Here is a 20,628-nt window from a genome sequence, read left to right as displayed (position 1 = left end):
AGGGGGGGCTGCTGTCTATATAAGGGGGGGCTGCTGTCTATAAGGGGGGCTCCTGTCTATATAAGGGGGGCTGCTGTCTATATAAGGGGGGCTGCTGTCTATAAAGGGGAAGGGCCCTCTCTCTATATAAGGGGGGGCTGTTGTCTATATAAGGGGGGCTGTTGTCTATATAAGGGGGGGCTGCTGTCTATATAAAGGGGGGGCTGCGGTCTATAAGGGGGGGTGGCCTGCTGTCTATAAGGGGCTGGCCTGCTCCCTACAAGGGGGCACACTGCTCCCTGTCTACAAGGAGGGGGCCCACTGTCTACAAGGAGGGGGGGACCCGCTGTCTACAAGTGAGACACGGGGGGCGCTGTCTACAAGGGGAGGGCCTGTTGTCTACAAGGGGGGCAAGAGGGGGTGCTGTCTACAAGGGGGGGGGCTGTCTACAAGGGGGGCTGCGGTCTACAGAGGGGCTGCGGTCTACAGGGGGGCTGCTTCTAATGTCTGCAACTATCTATACTACCTCCAAGGGGATACTACCTACTATTAAAGGCAATCTTACAGCAGAGTCACCTGCACTAACTTCAATTTATAGGTTGATAGGTCAGGTGACCCGGTTTCTACCGCTGCTCACCATGTGAATGTCAGCCCAATCGCTCCGGAGACATTGGTTTTGCCGCCAATGCAAATTCCCTGTTCTGTCCAATGGAGAAGAGAGAAATCTTGGCTCATACTACAGCAGCCGCCTCCATTGTACACAACAAGGACCCACATATCATATGGTAAACAGCGCCAGAAACTGGGTCACCCTGGTGTCAGATTCCCTTTAAAATAAAAAGTACTTATACTTGGTATCGGTGATTACTAGAATTAAAGTATCGGTACTCGTACTCGTTCTTAAAAAAATGGTATCGGGACATCCCTATTAGAAATGAACACCAGTAAAATATAAATGTTTGTTTCTACAGATAAAAAAATCCAGTAGAACATTCTATAATATAAATAGAATGGATTTTAGCAATAACAGTACAAAATTGGTGGAGTTCTTCATTGTTGGATTTTCCGACTTTACAGCCGCACAAACCCCTCTCTTTTTGTACTTTCTTAGTGTTTATATCTTGACCGTATGTGGAAACCTGGTCCTTGTCCTACTTATAATATGGAGTCCATTGCATTCTACTCCCATGTACTTTTTCTTATGTAACCTTTCTTTCCTTGATGTTGTCTATACATCTGTCACTTGTCCAAAGCTCATTTCTATTTTTGCTACCAACAATGGCGTCATTTCATATACGGGATGTATTATACAACTTTACTTCTTCATTTCATTTGGTAGCACAGAGTATTTTTTACTAACCCTTATGTCTTATGACCGCTATTTAGCAGTCTGTAAACCCCTATATTACTCTGTTTTGATGAACCAACATGTATGTATGTTTTCAGCCATTGGTTCTTGGTTGGGTGGAATGGTAGCTTCAATTCCAATCGTATCGATCACCTCCAGCCTTGAATATTGTAGATCGAACCTAATCGATCACTTCTTCTGTGACATCAATGCGCTCATACATCTGGCGTGTAATGACACAACACTTATCCATATGGTCATATTCATACAGGGAGTTGTGCTGGTTATGACATCTCTCATCCTTACTCTGATATCTTACATAAAAATATTATGTAGTATAATGAGGATCCAGACATCAAGGGGGAAACACAAGACCTTCTCCACGTGTGCCTCGCACCTCACAGTTGTGAGTCTTTTCTACATCATGGTGTTTGTCTTGTACATGAGACCATCCTCATCAATGTCATTAAGTCAAGCCAAATCTTTAACCACATTATACGTGTATATCATCCCCCTGCTTAACCCCGTGGTTTACAGTTTCAGAAACCAAAGTGTGAAAAAGGCTTTAAGAAAATTATTCAAATCAATCATAAAAAAACAATGGGAATGTCATCCGAAAATAAACTATTGTTTGAAGTCAAGATGTTAAACATATTTTTTAAGAACTTTTGGTATTTTTTTTCTAATTTTCCATTTTACTATTTTTATTTAAAATAATCCTTAAATATTTGAGTTTTCTTAGTCAGGCAACCAAGCCTAATAATGAGCTGACACTTTCTGTTCTGTAGAGATCACTTTGCAGCAGTGTCCTCTTTATCATCACATACAGGAGTAAAGTGAAAGGTGACACCAGTCCATAGATAAGATGGGGTTCAGGCAATTCACAAAATGACCTTGGTGCAGATCACAGAGCATGTCTAGAAAGCTCTCCTATAAAAGTCAGTTGTGTGAGTCCTCTCCCTGGTCTCCTGTGTCCTGAGGTGGCATTTCTAGTCCAGCTGTCAACCAGCTGAATGAGTTTACCTTAATATTGGCATATTTTAGGATAAACACTTAAAAGCATTACTGCAAGGGTCTCTCCCCTTTTTCTGTCAACTTGTGTGAAATACCAGATAAGACCTCTGCTAAAAGTATGGTGCTTGATAAACAATGAAGGGAACACAACAATGTCTGTAGGTGACAGTCAGAACTCAACCCCACCCCTCATCACACAATGACTTCTGTGCAGGTCGCAGAGCATGCCCAAAAAACTCTCCTATAAAAGTCAATTGTGTGTGTCCTCTCCTGTGTTTTTGTCCAGGGGGTTTGTTGTAAAGCTTCTCTATAAACCAATGTTTCCCAAACAGTTTTCCCCCAGCTGATTCCAAAACTACAACTCCCATGATGCCCGAACAGCCAAATAAGCTGAAACTTCCTGTTCTGTAGAGATTACTTTCCAACAGCGTCCTATTTGTCATCACAGTCAGTACAGTGAAATGTAACACTAATGTATAGATAAGAGGGTATCAGGCCATTCACAAAAGGAGACAGTCAGAACTCAACCCACTCCATCCATCCCTCATCACAAAATGACATATTTTTAGGACACAGAGCATGCCTAGAAAACTCTCCTATAAAAGACAATTGGGTCAACTCCTTTCCTGTCTATTGTGTCTTTGTCCATTGGGCAAGCTATAAAGTGCATCTCTAAAGCAGTGTTCCCCAACCAGTGTGCCCCTAGCTGTTGCAAAATTCCCCAATGCCTGGAAATTGTTGTTTTGACACAGCTGGAGGCAGAGACATATGGAGTGCCAAGGTAGCAGTCACACCGGGTCCCTGGTGCCTAAGGAGGCTCAAAGGCACATCTGCCCCATAAGAAAACACCAGTATTATAAATGGCACATACTAGACACAGGGCCCTGGTACAGTATTTGCATCGGGACCCTGAAGCTCTGAAGCAAGTTACGCATCTGGCTGGAGGCACCCTGGTTGCGAAAGACTGCTGTGGGCGGATGTATAAGCTATAGGTGTTTATAAGTGTCCATATAATGGGTGTGATGTGGGGGCTTTACTCGCATGTCATGAAAGTGTATTGAATTAGAATCATAAGAAGAAGTCTTTTACTAAATTCTTGGAACCATAAGGGTGGACATATCTGTGCTTCAATCATTAGCTACAAAGGCTTCTAGAGGGCATTGATCACTACCAGTAATAACATTGGTTCATTTGTTATACCTAGCAATACATTTCAGCTTTTTTACCTTTTACCACAGATGTATATTAATAATGTGTTGTCTGGCTATACGCCCCCTTTTTCTGAGGCATGTCACTTTTCCTAACAGCCACGCCCCTTTTTCCCATTTTCTAAGTAAAATTTGTAGTTTTTGGGATATTTTGTCGCAAATTCTGACACACAACACATGCAACACAAAAAAACGCTGCAAAATCTACCCAGAAAAGCCTTAGTAAACAAGGCCTATTGTGTTCATAAAATTACCTCTGGTTTGTACAATATGGTCAAAGAATATGGTGAATCTTTTATTGGAAATGAGGCTATCCTGGACTGTGGGGTGCCAGAGGTGGTTATTATTCGTCCAGTTGTCAGCCAGGTAAGTGTGTTTACTTTAATATTGGCATATTTAAGGATAAACACATAAGAACATTTCTACAAGGGTCTCTCCCCTTTTTCCATGTTACATATCTGTAATACAAGACAATGCCTCTGCTAAAAGTATGCGCTGAGCTTGACAAATGAAGGGGACACAACCCTGTCTGGCATATGGCGGCCACTTCAATCAGCCAACCAGTGAGAGTGCTGAGAGTCGGGCCTGTACTGATCTGATATTATTGGCCTATCCTAAGGACAGTCCAGATGTAAGAAGCAAAGAGAGGCACTCACCATGTAGCTCATGACACGTCTTTTTATTTCTTTATGGTACGATTACATCTATAGCACCCAAGCGGGTATGAACACTGGCATGAATACAATGGTGATAGACCATCAACTTCTGGGTCGTGGGTAACTCTGGTAACCTAAGGGGTCTTAAAATTGTTTTTCTGCTCTAGAATGCCTTGCAGTTTTTGCCGAAAACTGGTTCATAGTGACATCATGAATGGACTGCGCAACATAATCCAGATTACTGGCATTGAGGCCTGAGATGTTCATCTGTCCATGTTCAGATAGATATATGTGCTTATTCTTGGCCAGGATGTCCACTTGACTTGCTGAAATGGGGAAAAAAAATAAGTGGTTGGATTTCTTCAGCACATACGACTTCTAAATGGAAATATTCCCATAAATTTATAATAGAATATTGTTCCAAATGCTAATTCCTAGCAATGGCTCCAATCTGAATAGGATCTAGTTCATTAAAGGGGTGGTCCAGCAATAAACAGGATTGGGGATAAGTGTCTGATCATGGAAGATCAGACTGCTGGGATGGTACTCGCTCCGTTCATTCTCTATGGGAGCGTTGAAGAGACCTGAGTGCTGTACTCGGGCATTTCCAGAAATCGCATAGAAAAGAATAGAGCACGTGCCATCCCCAGCAAGCACTCCTCTAAGAAAGCCAGGGCCCATTCAGAGATCACGGGGGATCCCAGCAGTCTGATCCCCGTGATCAGACACTAATCCCCTATCCTGTGAACAGGGAATAAGTTGTTTATGATTGGACCACTTCTTTAACAGGGGTGTTTTATTTAGATTACCTGTGTACCTATGAACTGCATAAGTCCATGAAGTCTGCACTGGATTGGTAGAGTCTGCCACAGACAGGCTCTATAAATAGGAGAAGACCAGCAGCTATGGAGGTTGCCTGGACCCACTGCACCAGCAACAATTAATTTAATATGCATTTAAATGCTGCTGTCAAATAGCTGGCCATAGGGATTGCTGTATGTTACTATTATCGGTTGCCCCCAACTACTAGTATCAACTCTAGTCAGGAGCCCTCTCCATACACCCATAGCGGCTCCATGATGAATAAGAACCATGATGGGTCACCAAGAGGTTACATTTGTTTCACTTACATTTACCCACCATAAAGCTACTTACATGTTAACCCCATATAAGCAAACAGACCAGCCTGCTTATTGAGATGGTCCCAACATTTTAGGGTCTCCAGAAGCCTTAGCTTCTCCCTGATTTTCTCTCGGACAATCATAAGACGTCTTACTGACATTTTTAGGCTTTCCTGCCTATAAAACGGGGGGAAAAAAATACACTTTATTGATATTGAGTAAAATTCTCAAGATATTCCAAAATATGAACCACCACCATCATCTTCTAGGGTAGTGTTTTCAAAACAGTGTGCCTTCAGCTGTTGCAAAACTACAACTTCCAGCATGTTTGGACAGCCTTTTCTGGGATTTGTAGTTTTGCAACAGCTAATGAATTTGATTATCTGATCCACCAGTACAGTGTTTTTACAATGCAACAGGACATTTCAAAGCTGTTCAGTAGATGTGCAGAAAATAATGCCTGTGCTGGTAAATAAATCAATGTTACAGTCCCGACGCATTTTACACCCATTCGTCAGGGTTTCTCAAGGGACACTATCAGCAAACCAACTATGTGGTGTCACCTCTCTGATGTGGAGATTTGTGGTGTTTCATATTTTATTAAACAAAGGCTGTTCTTGCAGTGATTGGGAGAAAATATTAAACAGAAAAGAAAACTCCATGCACTACGTACATCCAAAATCTTAAATAACCTGCTAAATCATAGTGTTGCTCACGAATATTCGCAATTCGAATATTATTCGCGAATATCGCATATTCGCGAATTCGCGAATTTCGCGAATATAGCGCTATATATTCGTAATTACGAATATTCGTTTTTTTTTTTTTTTTTTTTTTATTTCACAGTACACATCACAGTGATCATCCCTCTCTGCTTCCAGCTTATGTGGTGTAAAGAAGGCTGTAATACTACTGTGTGAGACTGGCGCGCGAAAATTCGCATATACGAAAATTCGCATATGCTAATTTTCGCATATGCGAATTTTCGCGTGTTCTATCTTTGCATGTTAATATTCGCATATGTTAATTTTCGCATACGCGAATGTTCGCATATGCGAAAATAAAACGAGACTATAACGAATATGCGAATATTCGCGAATATATGACGAATATTCGTCCATATATTCGCGAATATTCGCGAATTCGAATATGGCCTATGCCGCTCAACACTACTAAATCATTCTTGGGGAGTATAGTATTCGCAGTTCTGTGTTAGGGAAGAGGGAGACCTAGGGGAGCAGATTTATGACAACTGAAAGAGAAACTGTCATCAGTTTCACTAGCATTAACCTCACCTGTTTGTACATGTGTGTACTGTGGGTGACACTGATGATAATGGTACTTACCTACCCCTGATCCGTGGTCCCCTTTGCTGTTAACCTCCTCGTTCTGGCCGCGAGCTGATGTCACTGCTTCAGTGCTCTCCTGGAGCTATGCGTGTGTCCCATGCCTGTTGCCCAAACGAGGAGGACCACAGATTGGGGGTAGGTAAGTATTGTTATCATCGGTGTCACTCGCACTACTGATTTCCTTTACAACAAGTCACAGTCTGATCAGCCTAACTTCCTGTAAAAATCTGCGTAGGGAAATGCCTTCATGGATGAAAGATTCTAATTGGACTATGTTGCAATCCTGCTAACAGTTTATGATGCTTTGGTTTATACAACCCCTTTCCCTGGGTCTTTTTAGAGCATCTGCATTCTTTTCTCTATTAAAACAGACCTGCCAGCAGGATAAATAAGCACATGGCTAGATAGGGCTTCTCATCAGGATTAGAGGAATACCTTTCTTTTATTTAAATAGTCTTTTCCAGGACTGAGATCTAAGCCTTTTTGTCAAAATTCAAGGCTTTAAGGGGTACTCTGCACCTAGACATCTTATCCCCTATCCAAAGGATAGAGGATAACATGTCTGATCACGGTGGTCCAGCTGCTGGGGACCCCTGGGATCTCGGCTGTGGCACCCCAGACATCCGGTGCATGGAGTAAACTTTTCTTCGTGCCGGATGACTGGCGATGCGGCCTTGCCCCCTTGACCATGCCCCCTAAATGCAAGTCTATGGGAGGGGGTGTGACGACCGTCATGCCCCCTCCCATAGCCTTGCTTTGAGAGGGCGTGGCTGTGACATTTTAGACAAAAAAAAAAAAAGAATAAATAAAAAAAACCCTGGCAGCCCTGACATCACAAGCCTCCGGGTGCAGCAGGGAGATTGCGAGGGTCCCCCACGGCGGGACCTCCACGATCAGACATCTTACTCCCTATCCTTTGGATAGGGGATAAGATGTCTAGGGGGAGAGCAGCCCTTTAAGTGCCCAGGGGGCATTCCTCCAGTAGGGCAAGAGCCCAGGGTTAGCCATGAAAGGTTGGTAGGCATAGACAAGCAGGCACAGAGGTGATGTAGAAGAGGACACAGGCTGGCTAACCCTGGGCTCTTACCGTGCTGGGAAATGCTCCCAGAATTACATTTCGGACGTGGAAAGGACTATGTCTGAATCATGATGAATAGTCCTATCTAGCCCCTGTTTTCCTTAACAGGTCCACTTTAACTTATGACAAGGCCCATCCATGGATCTCCGCTCAGAATGAACACAGGAATCCAATCAGGGGGCTCGATCATTGCCCACCAGAAAACTATACATAACAGGAAAGCGTACCATTCTGCATACAATGATGGATTGTTCAGTACTGTTGCTATAACCCGTGAACCGACGCATGTTGGTGTTGACCATATTCCAAGGACAAGACCTTCGAGCTGGGAGCGGACACTGAGAAGAACTTCATTGCTCTTCATAACAAATAACAAATTCCCAACTCTCTCACCTGCAGATCAGAGAACACAGAAGATCTCACAACATTTCAAATTCAGGCAGAAGAAATGTGTATGAATGAGACACCACCATTGCCCACAAAATGCAAACATTGCAGTTAATGTTTCTGCCACTAGATGGCATCATGTTCATTTGACTTGGTAACTGCAATTAAATTAGAACAAACTATACAAAACGTAAATACATGTAATACACACTGTATATAATGTATACAGGCAATCTATAAATTAATGTAATACACTATATATATTTACAGACAAAATATAAATTCATGTAATACACCATATTGTACACAGATACAATATACATTTGTGTAATGTACACTATAGATAATGTATACAGACAAATAAAGTCATGAAATAAACACTATATAATGTATATAGACAAATACATAAATGTGTGTAATACACACTATGTATAATGTATCCAGATAAAGTATACATTCATGTAATAAACACTATATAATGCATACAAGCAAAATATAAATGTATTTAATCAACTATACATATATATATATATATATATATATATATATATACACAAAGTATAAATTCACGTAATGTGCACTATACTGTAGACAGAGAAAATATAAACGTATGTAAAGTGCACTATATATAATGTGTAAAGATAAAAAAATTCATGTAATACACACTATATATAATGTGTGCACACACTGTTTATAGTATATATATATATGTTACGCCGAGCGCTCCGTGTCCCTGCTCCTCCCCGGAGTGCTCGCGGCATTTCCCTCTCTGCAGCGCCCCGGTCAGCCCTGCTGACCGGGAGCGCTGCACTGACACTGCCGGCGGGGATGCGATTCGCATAGCAGGACGCGCCCGCTCGCGAATCGCATCCCAAGCTACTCACCTGTCCCAGTCCCCGGCTGTCACGTCCTGGCACGTGCGGCTCCGCTCCTTAGGGCGCGCGCGCGCCAGCTCTCTAAGATTTAAAGGGCCAGTGCACCAATGATTGGTGCCTGGCCCAAATTAGTCTAATTAGCTTCCACCTGCTCCACGTCCATATAACCTCACTTCCCCTTCCCTGCTTTGCCGGATCTTGTTGCCCTTGTGCCTAGAGAAAGCGTTTACTGTGTTTGCCATAACTGTGTTTCCAGACCTTCTGCTATCACCATTGACTACGAACCTTGCCGCCTGCCCTGACCTTCTGCTACGTCTGACCACGCCTCTGTCTAGTCCTTCTGTCCCACGCCTTCTCAGCAGTCAGCAAGGTTGAGCCGTTGCTGGTGGATACGACCTGGTTGCTACCGCCACAGCAAGACCATCCCGCTTTGCGGCGGGCTCTGGTGAATACCAGTAGCAACCTAGAACCGGTCCACCGACACGGTCCACGCCAATCCCTCGCTGACACACAGGATCCACCTCCAGCCTGCCAAATCCTAACAGTAGATCCGGCCATGGATCCCGCTGAGGTCCCGCTGCCAGTTGTCGCTGACCTTACCACGGTGGTCGCCCAGCAGTCTCAACAGATAGCACAACTAGGATAACAGTTCGCCCAACAAGGACAGCAGCTGTCGCAGTTGACCGCCATGCTACAGCAACTTCTGCCACAGCTACAGCAGCAACCATCTCCTCCACTAGCTCCTGCACCTCCTCCGCAGCGAGTGGCAGCTCCTAACCTCCGCTTGTCCCTGCCGGACAAATATGATGGGGACTCTAAACTCTGCTGTGGTTTCCTGTCTCAATGTTCCTTACATTTGGAGATGTTGTCGGACCAATTTCCCACAGAACGGTCAAAGGTGGCTTTCGTGGTTAGTCTCCTGTCTGGGAAGGCCTTGTCATGGGCCACACCGCATTGGGACCGCAACTATCCTGTCACTGCCACTGTTCAGTCCTTCTTCGCTGAGGTTCGTAGTGTCTTCGAGGAACCAGCCCGAGCCTCTTCTGCCGAAACAGCCTTGCTGAACCTGGTCCAAGGAAATTCTTCTGTAGGCGAATACGCCATCCAATTTCGTACCCTCGCCTCTGAATTATCTTGGAACAAAGAGGCTCTCTGCGCGACCTTTAAAAAAGGCCTATCCAGTAACATCAAAGATGTGCTGGCCGCACGAGAAATTCCTGCCAACCTGCATGAACTTATCCATTTGAAAGACACCAGGAGCTCCGCCAGGAAAAAGACCTTGATCTCTGGGCACCTCTCTCCCAGTATCCTTTGCAATCTACCCCTGTGCCTCTCGCCGAGGAGGCTATGCAAGTGGATCGGTCTCGCCTGACCCATGAAGAGAGGACTCGCCACAGAGATAAAAATGTATGTCTGTACTGCGCTAGTACCGAACATTTCCTAGTGGATTGCCCTATTCGTCCTCCATGTCTGGGAAACGCATGCACGCACCCAGCTCACGTGGGAGTGGCATCTCTTGGTATGAAGTCTGCTTCTCCATGTCTCACTGTGCCCGTGCGGATTTCTCCCTCTGCCAACTCCTCCTTCTCAGCTGTGGCCTTCTTGGACTCTGGTTCTGCGGGAAATTTTATTTTGGCCTCTTTTGTTAATAAGTTCAACATCCCTGTGACCCGTCTCGTCAAGCCGCTCTACATTTCCTCGGTCAACGGAGTAAAATTGGACTGCACTGTGCGTTAACGCACAGAACCCCTGCTCATGAGCATTAGACTGCATCACGAAAAAATTTAATTTTTTGTTCTGCCCAACTGCACCTCTGAAGTCCTCCTCGGTCTGCCATGGCTCCAACGCCATTCTCCTACCCTTGACTGGACCACCGGGGAGATCAAGAGTTGGGGTGCTTCTTGCCACAAAAAATGCCTCACGTCGGCTCCCAGTCCCGTCAGTCAAACCTCAGTGACTCCTCCTATACCAGGTCTCCCCAAGGCCTATCAGGACTATGCTGACATTTTTTGCAAAAAACGAGCAAAGATTTTGCCTCCTCATAGCCCCCTTCCTGGTAACACTCTGCCCCGTGGCAACCTTCACCCTCTGCCCCCCCTCCCCATTCCCACTTCTTCTGGACTGCCTGCCATGGATGAATTTACCCAGGACTTCTGTCTTCCAGAAAGAAACTCAAGAATCGCTTCCAATGGCCTCTTCTCATGTGAAGCGACAACCAGACAAAAAGAGGGGGAGACCTAAGGGGGGGTACTGTTACGCCGAGCGCTCCGGGTCCCTGCTCCTCCCCGGAGCGCTCGCGGCGTTTCCCTCTCTGCAGCGCCCCGGTCAGACCCGCTGACCGGGAGCGCTGCACTGACACTGCCGGCGGGGATGCGATTCGCATAGCGGGACGCGCCCGCTCGCGAATCGCATCCCAAGCTACTCACCTGTCCCGGTCCCCGGCTGTCACGTCCTGGTGTGCGCGGCTCCGCTCCTTAGGGCGCGCGCGCCAGCTCTCTGAGATTTAAAGGGCCAGTGCACCAATGATTGGTGCCTGGCCCAAATTAGTCTAATTAGCTTCCACCTGCTCCACGTCCATATAACCTCACTTCCCCTTCCCTGTTGCCCTTGTGCCTAGAGAAAGCGTTTACTGTGTTTGCCATAACTGTGTTTCCAGACCTTCTACTATCACTATTGACTACGAACCTTGCCACCTGCCCTGACCTTCTGCTACGTCTGACCACGCCTCTGTCTAGTCCTTCTGTCCCACGCCTTTTCAGCAGTCAGAGAGGTTGAGCCATTGCCAGTGGATACGACCTGGTTGCCACCGCCACAGCAAGACCATCCCGCTTTGCGGCGGGCTCTGGTGAATACCAGTAGCAACCTAGAACCGGTCCACCGACACGGTCCACGCCAATCCTTCGCTGACACAGAGGATCCACATCCAGCCTGCCGAATCATAACTATATATATATATATATATATATATATATATATATATATATATATACTAGCCCTACAGTAGAGTGGCATTCTCTATATACACAATATTTAATTCATACACAAACTATACCTTCTATGGAATGTACAACCATGTGTCTAACAATACTACACAGATAATAGACACCATGTAATTGATATTTAATAAATATTGTATGTTTCATACCTACATTATTGAATCTACAGGCAACACCATGTAATAAATACACACAGCCAGTGGTGTAGCTATAGAGGTCCCAATGGTCGCAATTGTGACTGGGCCCCATAGCCAGGGGGGCCTGAATGGGCACAGCTATAAGTGCGAGACAATATCCGTGCAATGACTGCAATAAACTAGACAATACATAAAGAAGCAGTCACGCAATATCGCACACAATCTAGGTTACATAAATTAAAACAAACTTTATCTTACACATGAAAAACACAGACATTTAATTTTTATTAAATAGAATGTACAGAGTGGAGTCTCACATATCTCTTGTTATTAAAAAATAAAAAATAAATCTATACACACCATATAATCCAAAACTGGCAGAAAAGGATTGGGCGCAGAAGAGTTCAAAGTCTTCAGCTACAAAGTAGCGCACAGGCCACGCATCTATGTCAGCGTCTCCAGAGGCCAGGCCCTGATCTTTAAGGTGGAAAAATGGGAACATGCTCTTTCTCTGAAATGAATATAAGAATGTTTACCCAAAATGCAGAAAAGTAGCAAATTGATCACCAATGTGCACAACTCCTTACACGACGCTGCTCTGATATTTGACCTGTAACGCACCCTGCACCGGTGTGATCATCACAGGACAGATGAATACCACCCGGTTGCTTAGGCTGCGTTCACACATTTGTGTCTGTAAACTGCACTCCAAAAACACAGTAAGGCTGGGTTCACACTATGTTTATCACATATGGGGACTGGATCCGGCTGGCTCTTTCATTTGAATGAGTTGACCAGAGTCAGATAGTGACTCCGGTCAGCCCATTTTTGCCCTGTTTCCAGTTTAGACTGACCTAAAACTGGGGTATACCATGGTTTTAGGTCCGGTCACAAAACCGGATATGGGGCAAAAATGAGCCGACCAGAGTCACTATCTGACTCCGGTCGGCTCATTTAAATGAATGAGATACGGACCCGTGTCCGGCTGGGATACGGGAGTGCCCGGTTTTCCCATCTCCCCGCTGGATCCAGTCCCTGTATGTGATAAACGTAGCGTGAACCCAGCCTTAGAAAAATGTATGTGTTTATAAGAAGCAGATAAACAAAACATGATTTACTCACAGTCTTTCTTGGCTGTAAAGGATCGCTTTAGACTGTAAAAAAGAAAAAAAAAAAAAACTTGCCCAGGCTCCCGTCATTGAAACAAAAAATCATGACTTACCTCCACTTCTCAGACACCCTAGGTATAGGCTGAACAGCAGTGTGATGTATTGGGCCCGGCACCAGGAAATAGAATAGGGGCTAAAGCCAAGGACACCTTTAAGCCTGATAATGCTGACCACATGATCTATTAACTATTTCAGCATATTTCTTTTTTTATTATGTAGAGCCAGATACTGAAACTTTTTCTTTCTGTCTTAAAGGGGTACTCTGCTGCCCCAGCGTTCAGAACATTTTGTTCCGAGCGATTAAAGCAGGTGGTGGGGGTTGTGACGTCACGGCCATGCCCCTCGTGATGTCATACCAGCAGCGGGACCCACGCGATCCCACATCTTATCCCCTATCCTTTGGATTTAACTGTTTCAATTTTTTATTGTAAATTTATTTTTTTGTTTATTATCATGGGGGCAGCAGAGGTGTAACTTTTAGCTTTTGGGCCCTGATCCAAATTCTGCCAGTTATAATACTGTAGCAGATGTGCTTGGGGGCCCCTTAGGTACCAGAGTCCCTGTGTGACTGCTACCTCAGCACCTATAGCAAAGCCCCTGGGGGGGCAGTCACCCTGTCTGAGCTGTTTTTGATGACATTTAGTCCTATGCTTTACTCATTGATATAAATGGAAGAGTTTATTAGGCATGCTCTGTGACTTGTACAGAGGTCATTCCACAGGGTGAGGGAGGCTGAGCTGTGAGCTTTAGCTATTGTGAATGGTGTCTTCTCTATTGTCTGCCATGATAAGGAGGACACTGCTGGGAAGTGATCTGTACAGAACAGGAAGTCTCAGCTTAGTGTTAGGCCAAGTGGCCAGTATAAAAACTGCAACATTTCAGGATATTTTTTTTTCAATAATATAGATCAGTGGTCTCCAAACAGTGGACCTCCAGCAGTTGCAAGACTACAACTTCCAGAATTCCCCTGGTTGGGCATGCTGGAAGTTGTAGTTTTGCAACAGCTGAAGGTACACAGTTTGAAGACTACTGCTATTGAAAGTAAAATAGAAAAAAAAAAAAAAAAAACAATAGGCCATTTTCTGAAGACACATTAATCTGATGACATTATTAACTAAAGTAAAGCATTACCCCTTTTCTCACCTTCATGACATCTGCTATCTGCTTCCAGTCACTGCTGCAGAGTTGGATTCCTAATGGGTTGCAGGAAGTTGGTAGAACAACAATTGAATAGTCAGGAGATTTCTAACAAAACAAAAAACAATAATAAAAATAACAAAAAATAGTAATAAAAAAAAAATATATATATTAAATACATAATAATAATTATTACTATTATTAATAATAATATGTTAATAATAAATATAAATATATATATATATATATATATATATATATATAATCATCTATTCTCATCTATCTTAGTGAAAGAGGAGAATAGTAAAAGACACAAAATGTATCTAGTGTTCCCCATTAAAAATGTTTAATCCTTCCAATACTTATCAGCTGCTGTATGCTCCAGAAGAAGTTGTGTTGTTATTTTCTGTCTGACCACAGTGCTCTCTGCTGACACCTTTATCAGGAACTGTCCAGAGCAGCAACAGAAAAGAGGTTTGCTCTATGTCTCTACTCTAGACAGTTCCTGACATGAACACAGGTGGCAGCAGATAGCACAGAGTCTGACTGGAAAGACTACATGGTCTTCTGGGCATACAGCAGCTGATACATACTTGAAACTTTTTTTTTTTGTAAATAGAAGTAATTTACAAATCTGTATAACTGTGACTGTTAATTAGGAAATATTCTCCTGCGGTGGAGCAACAGAAAAACTACAACTTTTGCTTCTGGTTTCTCCCCTAGACTACAGTTAATCACATTGAGCTCCAGGAGATGACAATTTAAACAGAACTAGATTGCCCAAAGTGGATGGCCCTATTTAAGGCATTAACCCCTTCCTGCCCTCAGCTGTGCTATTATATCACTAGAACTAAGCAATTTCCTGGAACTAACATAACAGTATGGAATGTTGAGGAAGCAATGCCTATACCCATGCCATAATGTTTTGGGGTGTCAATGAGTTGCTACTATGGATGAGCAAATCGAATCTGATGAATCCAAATCCGTTATGAATTTCAGGAAAAAATGTATTCGCAACTAATGCGAATATCACCGTTATTCCATCTCTAGAACCACGTCATTAAACTCCATTTAGTGCAGTCCAGGCTCCAGGGCATCTAAATGGCGGATCCACATGTTGGTTCATGGTGCAAGGAACGTTGGGAAGGTGGGTAGGTGTGATGATCCTGAATCACATGCAGCCTTATCAGCAGCCAGTCACCCCTGTGATGTCACAGCCCTATATAATAGGCAGCCATCTTGCAGCCAGTCACATCAGCGTTCTATTGCAGAGAGAGAGGGACAGAGAGCAGCATGTTGTGTTGTGTACTGCACAACACCAAAAGCGTATTGTCCTCTATTAAGTGTAACCTGTGCGTACACCTAAAGGGTGTATCATTTTGTTCCTATTAAAGTATCAAGGGTCTAGTTACTGTGAAAGGCCAGCCAAAAGTACACACCTGCTGGTGTTGTAGACAAATACTGTTATAAGCATACTGGAGCGCAATGTCCTCCCCTCATAAGTGCATACCACATTCGTACATCTAAGTGGTGTACCATTTTGCTCCTGTTAAAGTCTTAAGGGCCTAGATATTGTGAAAGGCCAGCCAAAAGTACACACCTGCTGGTGTTGTAGACAAATACTGTTTTATGCGTAGTGAAGCGTATTGTCCTCCCCTCATATACGCACTAAGTATGTCAGGCAGAGAAGTGCCAGGACATGCACAGAGGAGTGGTAGAGGCCTAAATTCATCAGGCACAGGCAGAGGTCGCAGCAGACTAGGCAGGAGTCGCAGCAAGAGGCCTGAGCTCATTCTGCCACTATATGGTTTCCTCATGCTTCCGCCAACTCCAGGCTGTGTCATTCAGCCACTATATGGTCTCCTCATGCTGCTGGAACCTTAAATAAAACTTTTTAGGTTAATGTATTTGAAATCTTCAATTTAAATGTTAATAATATCTTTAATCTTTTCAATTGTGAGGCCCTATGGTCAAGCTATTGCCACCTCCAGGCTGGGTCATTCAGCCACTATATCCTCATGCTGCTGCCACCTCCACGCTGTGTCATTCAGCCACTATATGGTCTCCTCATGCTGCCGCCACCTCCACGCTGGGTCATTCAGCCACTATATGGTCTCCTCATACTGAAGCCACCTATAGGCTCTGTCAGGGTGAGGGTTAAATGCTGTGTTTCTTGATAGTCCTATTGCCACCCTTCCCAAGAGCAATAGATGATGCAGAAATAAAGGATTGTCCACAACCACTGTTAACTGAAAACTTGCAGGAACTTTTACTGAAGAATTTTGGCATATGCAGCAATAGTAACAGTCCAGATATCAGAGTCTCTATGCATATAACTTGAGCAGCGATTGACAGTTGGGTGGGATCAGGTAAGCTCAGTTTAGCTTCTCAGGGATTGTATAGCAGAGATCCGCTGTATTTAGGGGTGCGTTTAGGTCCAGTGATCTTGCGATGAGTAGCAGGGAATTGCTTAGTCTATCCGCTATGTTAAAGGCCTAGGCTGCAAGGCTTTGGCCTAGTAAATCATCTTGCAAGCTGTGGAGGTCCTACCTCTTCCAGAGTCAGCAACCTGAGAGGGATCAAGATGGCGCAGGACCCTTATATGGGCAGGGGCTGGCCGTTTTGGATTGGTCCTTAACAACTGTCACTCACCGTTACAGTGTATTGTGGGTGAACATGTCATGGGAACCTCCAAAGGTCCTGTAGCAAAACCATAGAGTTCTAACCTAATCACGTGAATAGGTAGGTTTCTAAATATATACATATCTATATACTTATATGAACTTCTATATAGTCACAGAGGGATGACAAGGGGAAAACTAAAAAAGAGGGACCCCGGCATCCTAGGGACTCTGACTATGGGGACCTCCACAAAGGTAACGTATACAATACGGTACCGGGACACCACATAGTATTTGTCTACAACACCAGAAGGTGTGTTCTTTTGGCTGGCCTTTCACAGAATCTAGACCCTTAATACTTTAACAGGAACAAAATGGTACACCACTTAGATGTACGTATGTGGTATGCACTTATGAGGTGAGTACAATGTGCTCCAGTAAGCTTAAAATAGTATTTGTCTACAAAACCAGCAGGTATGTACTTTTGTCTGGCCTTTCACAGTAACTAGGCCCTTAAGACTTTACAGGAACAAAATAGTACACCACTTAGATGTACGCACAGGTTACACTTAAAAGAGGACAATACGCTTTTAGTGCTCTGCTCACCCTAACTGGCTGACTACTTTAGCTTTTCAGTTGATGTACACACCAATGCTGCTGCACACAGTCACTGTGCACTACCCCCAAAATTGCACTCTCTCTCTCTCTCTCTCTCTCTCTCTCTTAATCTCACTCCCTACCCTATCAGTGCTTCTAGGCTGGATTTGGGCTTGAGGGGAATCGCTGCTGTAAAAATGCTTTTCTGTGCAACACACTGCTCTCTGTCCCTCTCTCTATAATAGAATGCTGATGTGACTGTCAGCAAGATGGCTGCCGATTATATAGGGCTGTGACATCACAGGGGTGACTGGCTGCTGATTCCCAGGATTCCTTGCCCCATGTCCTCACATGTAGATCCACCATTTTGGATGCCCTGGAGCCTGGACCGCACTAAATGGAGTTTAACAAAGCGATTCGCGAGATCGAATCCCGGCGATATTCGCATTCGTTGCAAATAAAAATTTTCCGGAAATTTTTAACAAATTCAGATTCGTCAGATTTGATTCGCTCATCCCTAAAACACACACACACCTCTTACAAAGTCCTGTGTTATGGCAAAATGTTGTACAAGAGCATATTTAAAAGAATAAAAACTACCACAAGAGAACATCTTTTTAAATTAAAGGGGTAAAGGTTTCTGCAGTAATATCAGGAAGTATTACTTTACTGAGAGAGTAGTGGAGGCATGGAATAGCCTTCCTGCAGAAATGGTCGCTGCAAATGCAGTGAAGGGGTTTAAACATGCATGTGATAAGCATAAGGCTATCCTTCATATAAGATAGAGATAGGTATAAGGCTATCCTTCATATAAGATAGAGATAGGTATAAGGTTATCCTTCATATAAGATAGGAATAGGTATAAGGCTATCCTTCATATAAGATAGGGATAGGTATAGGTATAAGGTTATCCTTCATATAAGATAGGGATAGGTATAGGTATAAGGTTATCCTTCATATAAGATAGGGATAGGTATAGGTATAAGGTTATCCTTCATATAAGATAGGGATAGGTATAGGTATAAGGTTATCCTTCATATAAGATTGGGATAGGTATAGGTATAAGGTTATCCTTCATATAAGATAGGGCCAGGGACTATTGACAGGATTCAGATTATTGGGCAGACTAGATAGGCCAAATGGTTCTTATCTGCCGACACATTCTATGCTTCTATTTTATTTTTTATTTCATAATTGATGTTTTAATGGTCTAAAAGAAAAAAATATGTCAACTTATTTGATTCTTGCTCTTCCTGCAAAAATAGTACCAGCATAGGCTGTGTGCCCTCAGGTTGTATGGTTAAAATGGGAAAGCTGCCAATAATTGTGGAGAAAATGGAGAAATAAATCACAGGTCAGAGACACATGTAAATATAGTGGTCATGTTACCTCCAGATCTTCTAGCATTTCAGGTAATGCCAGGCCCAAATTTCTCTCATCCCAAAACCTGTATGTCCAGATATCTGTTAACCCAGCAGCTTCAAATATCCAGTGGTACCTGTCTAGCAAACACAAGAAACCAGTCAAGGATAAGAATCATTCATATATTAGAATACAAGGCTCATATGTCCTGATCTACACCTCAATGTACTGTATATAATAAAGAGTTTGAGAGGGGTTTCAACAGAAAACTCCCACACTGCAATGTTGTGTCAACTCTTAAAGGGGTACTCCACCCCTAGACATCATATACCCTATCCAAAGCATAGGGGATAAGATGTCTGATTGCGGGGGTTTCGCCACAGGGGACCCCCGTGATCTCGGCTGTGGCGCCCCAAAGATACGGTGCACAGAGCGAACTTTGCTCCGTACCGGATGACTGGCAAAGTGGGGCGGAGGCTCGTGACGCCCCTCCCATAGACATGCATTGAGGGGAAGCTGTGATGTTACGAGCCTCCGGCGCTGCACCCAATGCTCTAAATGAACGCCGGGTGCAGCAGGGAGATCGCGGGGGCCCCCAGTGGTGGGACATCGTGATCAGACATCTTATCCACTATCCTTTGTCTAGAGGCGGAGTACCCCTTTAAAGGGTATTGACAAAACTGGAAGCACACAGACAATTAGGTAAGAACCCGGGTTTTAAGGATCATAATCAAATATTACTACAACCCTGCCATCATCCATCAGCTGCACATCTCCTAGGGAGATGTGTGGCCAAAAAAAAGAAGTAGAACAAAATAAAACCCATGCTCGATGGGCTGATCGATAGCACTATTATACAGGACAATATTGGCCAAAAATAATGGTTTCGTGTAATAAATAAAGCAAAGTTCACATAGGCCTGGTGGTCTGGAACAGTTGCCATCCATCATAGTTGCCCTGGGTCAAAAAAATTAAAATTGCATGCAGTATTTTGGAATCTGGCACAAACTATGCTCCATAGGTCGGTTCTCATAACCCATTTCAGCCTATGGGCACCAGAAGGGAGTCAGCTTGTCCCGACCAGAATGGCTCAGGCTGTCCAGAAGATATCAGTGTAATGAGAGGCACAGTATAGTTGGTGGCCCAAATCTACATTGGAGTCCAAGGGCGGAGGAGAAACCTACCCTGATTATGCAAAGATTCTTTACCGTCCATAAACAACAATAACATTCTCTATTGATTCCATGCAATTGTTACCCTCCAGAACTTGACCTACTGACTTTTTCTGTAGGGCAAAAATTGTTCCATAAAAAGGTCACCTGACTCCGGTCACCGGAAACTTTAGCCGTTCTATATATTGTGTATCCGGATTCACTTGGCATAGCAATGAATTATTGTGCAACTGTACTGATCGCTCTCTGATCCTCCAAGCTAAGATTACGTAAGTAGACAATGGAGGTGCCATCCTATACAATAACATTGCGTGTGATCCTGCCAAGTTGGGACCAAATGGCAGTATATTTATATTTAGTCTAAATACCATACGTCTAGAGTCCCCAGTAAGCTATATACCAGTCAGCTCCTGTTTTTTCCT

The 20,628-nt window shown here is 43.8% G+C and overlaps 1 protein-coding gene across 3 annotated transcripts in view; it reads right to left on the bottom strand.

Annotated features, from left to right (window-relative positions):
• Window positions 1-4,215: 4,215 nt before the first annotated feature.
• The window catches only part of LOC130366809 (aspartate aminotransferase, cytoplasmic-like), a 41,862-nt gene continuing 25,449 nt past the window's right edge, over window positions 4,216-20,628 (bottom strand). For all 3 annotated transcript variants that reach the window (XM_056569171.1, XM_056569173.1, XM_056569172.1), the window contains 6 exons: window positions 19,062-19,174; window positions 14,461-14,562; window positions 12,509-12,659; window positions 7,981-8,146; window positions 5,361-5,503; window positions 4,216-4,531 (listed from right to left, as the gene is read on the bottom strand). In XM_056569171.1, coding sequence (XP_056425146.1) covers window positions 4,350-4,531; window positions 5,361-5,503; window positions 7,981-8,146; window positions 12,509-12,659; window positions 14,461-14,562; window positions 19,062-19,174 — 857 coding nt within the window. In that variant the 3' untranslated portion in view covers window positions 4,216-4,349. The remainder of the gene's footprint in view (window positions 4,532-5,360; window positions 5,504-7,980; window positions 8,147-12,508; window positions 12,660-14,460; window positions 14,563-19,061; window positions 19,175-20,628) is intronic.

This window comes from Hyla sarda, chromosome 4 (assembly GCF_029499605.1).
Source record: "Hyla sarda isolate aHylSar1 chromosome 4, aHylSar1.hap1, whole genome shotgun sequence".
Taxonomy (NCBI): domain Eukaryota; kingdom Metazoa; phylum Chordata; class Amphibia; order Anura; family Hylidae; genus Hyla; species Hyla sarda.
This window is presented reverse-complemented; position numbering and strand designations above follow the sequence as displayed.